This window comes from Eublepharis macularius, chromosome 10, assembly GCF_028583425.1.
Source record: "Eublepharis macularius isolate TG4126 chromosome 10, MPM_Emac_v1.0, whole genome shotgun sequence".
NCBI classification, from domain to species: domain Eukaryota; kingdom Metazoa; phylum Chordata; class Lepidosauria; order Squamata; family Eublepharidae; genus Eublepharis; species Eublepharis macularius.
Genome location: NC_072799.1, coordinates 70,476,791 through 70,489,130, shown reverse-complemented (window position 1 = coordinate 70,489,130; position 12,340 = coordinate 70,476,791). Strand labels below are relative to the sequence as shown.

Genomic DNA, 12,340 nt, shown 5'->3' with positions numbered 1-12,340 from the left:
GATGGGATCCTTGGCCTGCTGGGGCAGTCTCTCTCCCAGAACTTGGCTGGAGCGTGACCTCTTCCAAAGATCCACGCCGAACAATAGACGAGCGCTGACAGAACCCGACCGCAGGGACAGCCCGGCCGCGGGCCTCTGTCAGCACCTCCGAGGGAGTCACTCCAGAAGGGGAAACGTGAGGAGAGGGAGGAGGGAGGAGGGAGGGAGGGCCGAAGGGCGGGAGGCAACTTTCAGCGCAGGTGACACCGAGTTCGGCTCTGCCGACGAGCGCTCGTGTTTGTGTTTTGGCTCGGACGCTTCCTTCCTTCCTTCCTTCCCGCCTCCTTCAAAAGCGAGCCAGCCAGACCGTGGGGGAGACGCGCGGGGAAGCAAAGCTGCGCGGGCACCAAGGGCCATGTACCTGAAGGACAAAGTGGCGCTGGTGACTGGAGCGGCTCAGGGCATAGGCAAAGCCTTCGCTCAGGCGCTGCTGGAAAAGGGCTGCAAGGTAAGTGCGCCCGCCTGCGGGCTTGTGCGTGTGTGAGTTGGTGTTGTTTGAGGGGGTGCCCCTGCGCAGCTCCTCCCCACGAGCGACCTGCCTTTCCCCTGAGCTGTGGAAGGGCGTGGGGGAAGCAATCACAGGGGTTTCGGAGAGTGGCGTGTGTGTAGCCACACTCACACAGCTTTCCAAAGTCTTGTGACACCTGAAAGGCTAGCAAGGGCTTCCCTCTCCCCAGCATGAGCTTTCGTGGAGTAGCGCCCATGCGTTTGCTTTCATTCCCTAAGGCTTACAAAACTGGTGTCCAACGACTCCTGTTTACACCTCTGCCCCCTGGAAACGGGGTACAGGTACCGTATGTACGGTACCTGTACATACTGTACATACGGTATGTACAGGTAAGCACCATGCATCATTCTTTTTGACATTCATACATCAGTACAAGACTCCCTCTACGCTCACTGTATCTTTATAGTACGCATATGGAAAGATATAGGTTCATGGAAACCAATGCAGTTGTGTTTACTGTACAACTAGAGCATTAGCCAGTTGTTTCAAGGAGTATTGAATAAACATCTTGCCTTTTATTCAATACTCAAGGAGTATTGAATAAACATCTTGCCTTTGAAATCAGTGGGACAAAGTTGCTAGATTACAGCTATACTGCATACATTAGAATTATATATGCAATTTCTATTCAGATTATCTAATTAAAAAACTGTAATTTATAACAACAACAACATTTGATTTATAAACCGCCCCTAAGGACAACTTTATATACATTACATACATATTCATTCAACTTTATATACATAAAACTTTATATACCTTATCACTATCACAAGCTGCCTCCTTCCTTCCTAGGCTGAACAGACTAATTATTTCTTGTCCCTTATATGTCATTGTTAAAGTTCTTATGGGGAGGGGAGTTTCTTTTTCACTTTTTCTCAATAAAGCCTATGATTTTTTTTCTTTTAAAAATGGCATTTCTCTGTCATTCCTTTTTAAATTTCTCTTTGTAGATATATTAACACAACCTGTTGTTACTTCAGTGCTTGCAGTTGTTCTGTGTTACACATCATGGAACAACTGCTTTAGCAAGAGGTTAGGAAGGTTCAAGAAGACATTGGCCATCTCTGAGCATCAGCAGAGTGAAATTCTAAATTGTTAAAAAAAAAAATAACCGTCCTTCTTGCCCTCCTCTCTTTAGATGTCTCATTTCAATTCCTCATTGATTAGAAACTGATTCCAAATTGTATTGTCGAAGGCTTTCACGGCCGGAGAACGATGGTTGTTGTGGGTTTTCCGGGCTGTATTGCCGTGGTCTTGGCATTGTAGTTCCTGACGTTTCGCCAGCAGCTGTGGCTGGCATCTTCAGAGGTGTAGTGACACTGAGAGATCTCTGTCTTTTGGTGCTACACCTCTGAAGATGCCAGCCACAGCTGCTGGCGAAACGTCAGGAACTACAATGCCAAGACCACGGCAATACAGCCCAGAAAACCCACAACAACCATGATTCCAAATTCCTAAAAAGGGGGAAAGAAATGGAGTGTGGGATTTCAGGGAGAAATGAGGTAAAGAGGAATTATGAGAATTTCTCTAAACAATGCGGGCCATGGTGAGGACCCCTTTTTTAGCCATCCCGTATTGACTATCACTGTTTATCTTGCACAGGTAGGCCTTGTGGATCAGAATGCAGAACTAGGTAAGGAAAGCAAAGATAACTTGGACAAGCAGTTTGATACACAGAGAACCATCTTCATTCCCTGTGATGTTTCAGATGAAGAACAGCTAAAAGGTAATGAGGGAAATGCTTTCATTCATCATTCTCTTGTTACCTTACCATAGCACGCAGCAGCCTGGGAGAAAAATGTGCTCCGGAAAGAAAACCTGTCTATACCTGAGATTCAAGCAGCATTTAAAAGTCTACAGCGTATACTAAATCTATAAGTGTGAAATATTAGCTGTATGTGTATGTGTGTCCTAAACTGAATTATTTGGCACATCATGAATAAAATAAATGCCATAAAATGTTTGGTGACATAAGTTCAGCAGAGCTGAACTGTTTTATATAAAGTACTGTGTTAAAGTTCAAATACAGAACTTTATGTTCCAAAACTAAGAGTTTAAATTTTGAAAGTAGTATATTTTAAAAATAAAATTGAATCAGTTTTTAATAACTATGGGGAAGAATCCATCATTTGGGATAGGCATGTATTTAATAGGGTTTTTTTTTTGTTTTTCTTACAGCGCTACTTATGCATAGACACTAAACTGATTTTAACATCCCTACTATTTTAAGAAAATATTTGTAATATAGATTGGAAAAGATACTAGTGATAGTGGAAAGTTAAGTCTGCTGAGAGTTCAGGACAGAGTTAGTAGTGCCGTATGAGCTTAACCACTTTAGTTAGAAATAAACCTCAATAATTTCAGTGGGGCTTACTCAGTGCAAAAGTGATGTATGGGCTCTAGGAAGGAGAACTTCCAAGAACGACCATATTTCACTCCAGGGTTTTCTCTGGAAGTGATGTTGTGGTGCCAAGGATTTTTTTAAAAAATTCTCCCACTGCTGCTTGGAATGGTGTCAGACAAGGACAGCTACTGGTGGGAGGCCTCCTGCCATAGTGAGTAGCAGATCTAAGATAGAAGCAAGTTCACAGCTAGGCTTGCCATCCTCCTTCCCAGGACAGGGGAAGCCCTGCCTCTTCCTGCTCCCCCCGGCTCTGCTCACCTGGTTGGCAGGGGAGAGGCACAGGGAGAAGAAATGTGTGCACACATTCCTGCACACCCACATTACACCAGACATTGAGGCACAGTTGGGTACTGAAGCCAAGCTCAATGGAAATCACCCATTTGGAGCTTAGTTCAAGTTCAGCATGCCCAGTGGTTCCCCTGTCAAGCTGGAAAATGAGCATGATGGAGGAGCCACAAGGTGTGCGTAGATGAGCTCAGTAAAAATCCCTTCCGAACGGGTGATTTCCACAGAGCTTGGCTTCAGCATGCCTAGTGGCTCTGCCGTCATGCCATAAAATGACATCATTTTATGGTGCCATGGGGCAGTGAGGGAGCATGCACAGCCTTGACAAGTGCAAGGGAGGTAAATACTCCACTTTGGCCCCTGGGGCCCCTGGCAACTCTACTCACAGCACATTGGACTGTGTTGTGGTTTGGCGACAGACCCTTTTTTTAAAAAAAAACAGTTTGGTGTAGTGATTAAGAGTGGCAGGACTCTAATCTGGAGAGCCAGGTTTGATTCTCCACTCTTAAACTTGAAGCCAGCTGGGTCAGTCACAGCTCTCTGAGAGTTCTCTCAGCCCCAGCCACCTTGCTGGGTAATTGTTGTGAGAATAATAATAACACACTTTGTAAACTGTTCTGAGTGTAGAATTAAGTTGTCTTGAAGGGCGGTATATAAATCGAATGTTATTATTATCATTATTAAATATAGCATTAGGCACCTATAAGATGACTGGGTAGCCAATAGGCAAAGGGATTTTAATCAGCTATTTAATTTGGTATGGTTTCCATTCAACAGGTTTTCTTCAAATTGGTCCCTCATGGAAGAATGTGAGAATAGCTGGTCTCTTTTGGGGGGGGGGCTAAGCAGGAATTTTGGAGCTGCTTTCCTAGGAAGGAGGCCTTTGTTTAGCCTGCTTCATATTGTTCCTGGGTTGGCGGCAATTATCATTTACTTTGTTCTTTGACTGGTTAGGCCATACCTGAGATGGCAGGAATTGTTTCTATAGTATGGATGCCCTGAGGCATCTAAGGATGAAGTTTATTGTTTATAGAAACTAACCTTAGAGTGGCAGGGTGAGTTGGGAGCAAATGTCCTGAGCAGCATCAACCATGTCTTTAGTTGCTTCAGCAGCATGTGGAGAGTGGGAGGTGAAGCATAGGATCTGTTTACACTGTTTTATGTGCAGACTATGATAGTTTATTATTTATTTATTTATTTATTTATTTGATTTATACCCTGCCCTCCCCATAGATGGGCTCAGGACGGCTAACAATATTCAAAAATACATTAAAAGTAATAGTAACACTGGGCAAGTTTGAAGCCATGGTGGGTTTGCCCCAAAACTGGTAGCCATATGGCAGGGGGGGTATGCTTCAGCCATTAAGAAATCCTAGCTCTACACATATACCAATGTTTTATGTGTTCATCAGAGGTGCCGCTACAATGTGGCATTTTTGTAGTACTTTGTGCGACCATGATGGGAATCGTGCTTCTAAAATAATTTACTTACTCATGGGTCATTTCGTAGAAAAAGAGCTGCAGGAACTCATTAGCATAACACATTAGCATAACTTATTAGCATATGCCATGCCCCTTGATATCACTGGAGCAGCTCCACACAGACAACAAAGCCAGCAAAGCACAGATTTTTAAATAAAAAATTCCAGTGCACACTGCACATCTGGGAAGGGGGGACATACTGCAACATTCAAGAACAGTATGTTTCTATGCATTTCAAGACAGATTCGAGCAGCTCCACACAGACAACAAAGCCAGCAGATATACTCACTTCTTGCAGGTCAGGAGGATGGGTTCTGGAGGACTCTGCAAGCCATGGGCCACCTCGACCGACCTGCAGGCTGGGAGGATGGGCAGTGCAGGCCATTGCGGTGCCAGCTGACCACAGCACCGGCTCTGGAGGCCACTGCAGGCTGTGTGGCCTGCCGGTCGGGACGACGGGCAGCATAGGCTGCAGCAGCGCCAGCTGAACATGGCGCCAGCTCTAGAGGTCCCCCCTGCACAGTGCCCCACTCATGCACAGCCACCCCTGGCTTCCTACCTGCTGCTGCTGCTGCCTCTGCTGCCACCTGCTGCTGAAGACACGGGCAGCAGGGAGGAAGAGGAATCACATGGGCAGGGCAACCAGCCACGTGATCTCTTTTTTGGATCTCTCGGAACGCCTTTCCGGCACGTCCCCCCCCCCATGAGCCCTGTACTTACTTAACCTGAGTCAGGATTAGAAATAATACTTATACATCAACACACAAACCAAGCCATTTCACTGTGAATTAACCTGGCCAATCTCCACACCAGGATCATAATCACCAATTTTAGCCATTGCAGTTCACCTAGGAAAGATATATCCAAATACACTTACCCCAATAATATCTTCACAAACATAAACTGACATATTTTCACTTTTGAACCTGCAAACACCTAGTCTCAAGAAAGACAAAATTTGCTACAGCATAGACTTTTTTCCTCTACCCACCCAAAGATTCTGCAAAACATGTTTTTCTTATTAATAAATTAGTAACATTTCTCCTAAAAAAATGTGTGCATTCAGTTCATGCCAAAACCAATGAAAATAAATCATATAAACTGAAATGATAAATTTTAAGTGATTGAAACAATTATTTGTCTTTTAGGGAATTTGAATATCATTCCAGGTATCAAATATAAACAGCTTTAGAGAGAAGCGTAGATTAATCTTAGTTATTTGGAAAATTGCCTTAGAAACAGACAGCCAGAAAAGATTAATTTGTGGGCATTTCCTCCATAAGTGAATTGGAGAGACTTTTTGCCCACAAAGCTTTCAACGTTTAGGGCTAAGACCCTGATTTATTCTATATAGTCTGTTGGGACAGAGATACCAATTTGCAAAAAAACTCAGGGCTTTTTTTCAGGGGGAACGCGGGGGAACGGAGTTCCAGAACCTCTTGAAAATGGTCACATGGCTGGTGGCCCCACCCCCTGATCTCCAGACAGAGGAGAGCTTAGATTGCCCTCCGCACCGCAGAGGGCAATCTAAACTCCCCTCTGTCTGGAGATCAGGGGGCAGGGCCACCAGCCATGTGACCATTTTCTCCGAGGGCAACCCACTGAGTTCCACCACCTCTTTTCCCAGAAAAAAAGCCCTGAAAAAACTTATTTCCAAATTATTAGCAGCGGGTCATTTGACAATTGCAGCCTTTTGGTCAGAGTCATCTGGGCCTTCCTTGGATAGATGGCATGAGAAACTTTGGGAGATTTGTGTTTTGGAGAAAATGTGCACAAACCTTTTTTCTGTAGTGTTCAGCAGAGCAGTTAACAAAGAAATTAGAAATCCTGTCTTTGATTATTTGGAACTCAGAAGGATCCTAGCACAGAGAAAAGACTATAGACTTTGGTTTTCTCTTTAATTGTCCTTATGTCTGAAGCTAATATGTTCTTTTACATTCTCCAGGGGTCTAATTGTGTTTATATTTGTGTACTTTTTATGTGAAATAAAAGAATTAAATAAATTTACCTCTATAGATAAAATTACAATAACATGGGACACATTTTCAAGGTTACAAAAGATAAATCACTACTTAAGATTAATGAAGAGTTAGAAAAGTCTTGTTTCTATTATATATATTCACTTTTGTTCTTTATGCAAAAATTGTAATTTGAATTGTATCACTGATGTTGTTTTGATATATAGAATTGTATAGAAATAAGGAAACTCTCTTTCTTCCGCTCCTTTTTACTTATAGATGCATTTAAGAAGATATTTGACTCTTTTGGGAGGTTGGATATTGTTGTTAACAATGCCGGAATAAATAATGAAAAAAACTGGGAAGTCACAGTCCAGATTAATTTGGTAAGTTAAATAATGCCTTAAATAGAGTAATGGGGCATTTTATTTAACTAGCATTTTTTTTTAACAGAGTAGCTTCCGGAATGAAAGGATATAGGGTTTCAGAATTTAGTATTTTTAGCAGTTTTATTTTGATAAGCATATAAGAACTATGCAGCATGATCATATATGCTTCATTTTAGAAGTAAGTCTTGAATTCAATAGTCCTTACTTCCAGCAAGTATGCATATTATCATAGCAGCAGTATGACTTACAAATGTCAAGCTTTTCCTTGATGTGAAGATTTTAAAGCAGAAGTTACTCAAGCATTGCTTTATCTTGCTTGCACGTCTCCTCTGAACCAGGACCCAAAAATTCTGCTGGATGTACATTGAGTCAAGTCAATGTACCACTGGGCTCAAATCCTGCTGTCCTACTGCAGACCAACATGGCTACCAACCTAAAATCAACCACTAGGCTTCACAACTGAGAAAAAAGATTGGTTAGAGCCGCCTTGGGAAATGGACAATGGGAAAGCTGAAAGGAATATTTACAGGGTACTTCACATTATTGCCTTAGAATAGGAGTAGCTATTCTAAAATAGCAGTTTATAAATTAAAAAGCAGTTTATAATGTCAGCCTTTACTACCTAAATATGTTCTTCATCTCTAGATACAAGTAATAGTATGCTCCTGCATATATTATCAGATTTGGGTTTTTTGTTAACCAGGAGAATAAATCATGACAGTTCTTTCATTCCCTATGAAAAGGTGGGTTGAACTGTTGGGAAATATCCTCTCAGAGCCAAACTACACGAGATGCCAAACACGTGTTCTTCATGTGTCGAGTCCCACAAGGTTCCTTGGGTAGTGTAATCTTACAAAGAGCAGCCGCTTGATGCGATTCTCTTCTGAGTGAAGAGCGATGGGAGGGATTCTCTCTCTTTTACAAAAAAGCCCTGGCTTGGGTTTTCCTCTGGAAACATGGAGCGGGTGGTGGTGGTGGGGAGATGTAATAGGAGCCAGGAAATCCAGGGTGACTTTTTGAAACAGAAAGAGAAAGAAGGGTGAAAAGGTCTTGGAATCGTGTGACTCTGTTTAAGATTGCCTGCCAGACTGTTAAATAAAGTCACTATCATGTTCAATAGTTCAGTTGTCTGGCATGTACAACATATACAGTTGTCTGAGATATTTTCCTCAATGCAAACGAAATAAATGCAAAGTCTGTCATAGCACTAAGGTTCCTCTAGTGTCACCGGAATATCTACAGTGAAGTTACTTAGCTCCAGGAAATGTTTCTGCTGCTAATTTTTGCATATTTAAAACTATTAAAAGGGTCAAGACATTTTTTCCTGGTCAGTTGGGCAACCTTACATTGTATTAAGAATCTTCACTGCACTATCAAAGAAATGTTTGACAATCAGATGATGTTTAGCTTCTACCAGTGATGCCACCTTTTTAAAGAAAATGGGGAAGGGGGAGCACCAGTGGTCAGACCAAACCTGCTTTCTTCAGAGAAGTTCACTTCTTCTACCTGGATCTTTCTGCAATCTGATTTTTCAAAACCTGGTGAGAACATCTAGGACGAATCACAAATAGCCTATTTAAAGCTGCTCTCTTATGTACACTTGACTAAGTCTCATTTAGATTTGCATTAACATAACCCTGGCTAAATATGTAGAGCATGGAGCCTGCATTACAATGCTAAAAACAGATCCATTTATACTTGAAAGTAAATCTCATTTACAAATAAAGGTACAAAAAGCCATGCCCAGAAAAGAAAAGCTAACTTCTGACTTAGCTGTCAAATCACAGATGTTTAAGTGGTATTTGATACAATACATTCAAAGGCTACATTTTTACTATGGTAATAGTTTTCACAGTATACATTATTTTAATGGCAGGAGCAGATTAGAAACTCTTTTGCAAGCAGCAAATGCTATATATTCACTGAGGTAAGGGGTATCTTCTCATTAGGCTCTGTTAGGCACTAACAGCCGATTATGTTAAAGAAAGTAAAGGTTTTTGGTAAATGTGCTCTGCTCCAGAATTTGTGTTTCCTCTGCAATAGTGATCATGGGGGATCTCTCTTAAAACACGTCTATAGAATTTCAGACTAAATCAGGTCTTAAAATGCAGCATAAGCAAGCCATAGTTTGAATTAAAAGAGATGGTCTAAAATGATATTGTTTTGTAACATCTGTAGGCTGGTTTGAAGAATTTCTACTGATAGGTGATGGATCTTCTACCAATGAGATTTCTCACTTAGCAGAAAAGACTTTATAGATGTTTTCTAGAAAATAGAATGGAACCATGAATGTGTAATTTCACTGTCATCTGGAATATAGTAATTTTTTTTCTTTTTGAAACATTGCATACATTAGTAAAAAGAAGGCCAATTGTTTAATTATCTTCAATATATTTAGAACTTAGACTTGCACCTTACACATATGAAATAAATATTGCAGTTCAGTGAAAGTTACTCTGAAGTACACATACATAGGATTCAAGGCCTAAGTAAACTGGGAAACAGGCCAGTTCTTTAAAAAGAAGTCCATGATTTTATATTTTAAAAGTTCTATACAGAAATTTTAAATATTTATTAAATATTCCGAGTAATCCCAATCAAAGTGCTTTATGAGCTTATTACATGGAACAATGGAACTTCATCTATTAGCTACAGAGTGGCCACAGAAGATCTAATATGAAATGCTATTTTGCATCACATAGTTAGCATTCAAATTGTCTTAATAAGAAATACAATCCAAAAACACCTCAATAAATGTTAGCAGATTATAAAGGGGACCTGATTCAATACATTTCTATTCTTACCCTGTTCAGATAAGTTAGGGGGTCATTTTGTAGAAAAAAACCTGCAGGAACTCATTAGCATAACTCATTAGCATATGTCACACCCCTTGGTCGGGCCAAAATGGCCAGGATTTGGCTGCTGCCAGATGGGGGAGTGTTCCCCCACCTGGCAGTGGCCCGATCAGGGCTGTATTGCCCCCAATCCAGGCCAAAAACCGGCCCAAAATGGCCATTTTGGTCATGTTTTGGCCTGGATCAGGCCCGGATTGGGTCAGTGCCAGACAGGGAGGGGTCCCCCATTTTGGGCCCGTTTCAGCCTGGATCAGGGCTGAAATGGCCAGGACCATGTCGGTGTCAGGCGGGGGAGGCTTCCCCCGCCCAGCACCGACCTGATCCCAGCCATTTCGGCCCCAATCTGGGCTGTTTTGGCCCTTATCCAGGCCAAAACGGGTCCAAAATGGCCAAAACCAGCCATTTTAGGCCCGTTGAGGCCTGTATCAGAGCTGAAACAGCCGGGATCTGGTTGGTGTCGGGAGGGGGATGCTTCTTCCGCCTGGCACCAACTCAGTCCGGGCCATTTTGGATCCAATTGTGGCCATTTTGGCCCCAATTGAGGCCTAAATGGCCCAAAATATTTTAAAGTCACCTGACTTGGGGGACCTACCGGAATGGCATTCTGGCGCGTTCCCCCTTGAAATGAGCCCTGGTGCTTATGACATCTTATACTGCATTTTAGTTGCTGGAAATGGAATACCAGCACATAAATCCAACCTTGAACTATGTCAGCACTTGTCACAGAACTGGCACTAAAACTTGGATGGTTTCCAGGAATGATTACATGTGTATTTACTTTTGGTACAGCCTTCAACATACAAAACACTACTCAAAAGGAAAAGAATATAGACAAATGACAGTCATGATCTAGTTTATAGTACGAAGTACAGTACATAACTCTATAACCCAAAACAAACATAGAAGAAAGTTCTCTCCTTAAAATTCCTTTTATAGTTTAGGATTAGCTTTCATAACCTTTTGAAAGAAGGAGGAAGGGTAAGAGAGAGAGGTACTCAAATGGCTTATCCTGTAACTTAAGGAAATACAGAAGGAACGAATAAAGTAGAATAGCCTGCTCAGGAGAATACAAAAGCTTAAAGTATGAATATGTTTTGTAATAAACATGACGGTATTCATTTATTATTGACGTTCCAAAATCCTGCAAGGGAAAAATAATTTACCCTCTGGAACTTTTTCAGTGCTGTATATGTTCCATAATTCTATCTCAACTGCAGACTGATCCTATGAATACTTTCTAAGGGAGCTGAAAGTTCTACTGAGGTCAATATGACTAATGGCCTAGTGATTACATGAATTCTAGTTCATTCATGGTTAATTGGATCCACATTTACTTTATTTCCACATCCACTTTTATTTTGCATAGCTAATATTTCTCATTATTATTACCATAAAACTATTTTTGTATAAATGTTGTCTTGTTAGTTAAAAGTATAAAGGCAATAACAAGTACAGCATGCAACACTATAAAACAAAACAAGCATAGAAGAAGGTACAGTCATTAAGACAAGAACATTTTATAATTTAGGGTTAGCTTTTATAACCTTTCGAAAGAAGGAAGAATGATAAGAGAGAAACGGAACAAAAACAAGCATATCTACTCAGAAATAAGTCCCCTTTTATTCAACTCTGGGGTGGCTTATTTCCAAGAAAACAGTCTTAGGATTGCTACCATAGGTTCTCAAATGTCTGATAATGTAGCTTAAGTAAACACAAAAAGAAAGAATATAACAAACATTTGAAAGTAGACTCCTAAGCACAATACAAAAACTCAATTTATAGTAGTATAATAATCATACCAGTGTTCATATATTCTTGACTCCCTCCAAAGCATTTTTTTCAGTGCCCTGTATGTTTCATGATTCTTATCTCAATGGCAGGCTAATCCCATGCATGCTTTTTGAAGGTGATAAAACGCCCACTGAGTTTAGTATCATTAATTCTCTACTAATTATATAAACTCTAGTGCATTCATAGTGTTTTGGAACCAAGCCATTAGCATGCTCTGATGTTTCTACATGGTATTACTTATTATAAAACCATCTTTTATATAAATTCATTATATAATCATCATTATATAAATTCATATGTCGATCATTTAGACTTATCTCAGTATAAAAATCAAAGAAGATCCAGCCTGTGTGAAAGGAAAGTCTGGATCATGTTTCCTCAGTTTAATTAATATGTATGTATATGTTGAACATAACCAGCCAGTCACTTAAATGAAATTAATGCTTATGGAACTACTAGGCTTTAATTAAAGGATTTTTTGATCAACAGCATGTGTGAATTGGGTCAAATGGTAAAGTAGTTTTTAATAAGAGCTCGGGGAAAAAACTGCCATTTAAAAGCACACTGTCAAGTTCAAAACTGCAAGTTGTTCCTTTCAATACAAAAAATGTCAGGAAGAATAGTAG

At 40.8% G+C, this 12,340-nt stretch overlaps 1 protein-coding gene across 2 annotated transcripts in view; it reads left to right on the top strand.

The window, feature by feature from the left end:
- The first annotated feature begins 211 nt into the window (after positions 1 to 211).
- The window catches only part of HPGD (15-hydroxyprostaglandin dehydrogenase), a 32,063-nt gene continuing 19,934 nt past the window's right edge, over positions 212 to 12,340 (top strand). For both annotated transcript variants that reach the window (XM_054989491.1, XM_054989492.1), the window contains exons 1-3: positions 212 to 487; positions 2,153 to 2,276; positions 6,959 to 7,065. In XM_054989491.1, the coding sequence (XP_054845466.1) occupies positions 395 to 487; positions 2,153 to 2,276; positions 6,959 to 7,065 (324 nt within the window). In that variant the 5' untranslated portion in view covers positions 212 to 394. The remainder of the gene's footprint in view (positions 488 to 2,152; positions 2,277 to 6,958; positions 7,066 to 12,340) is intronic.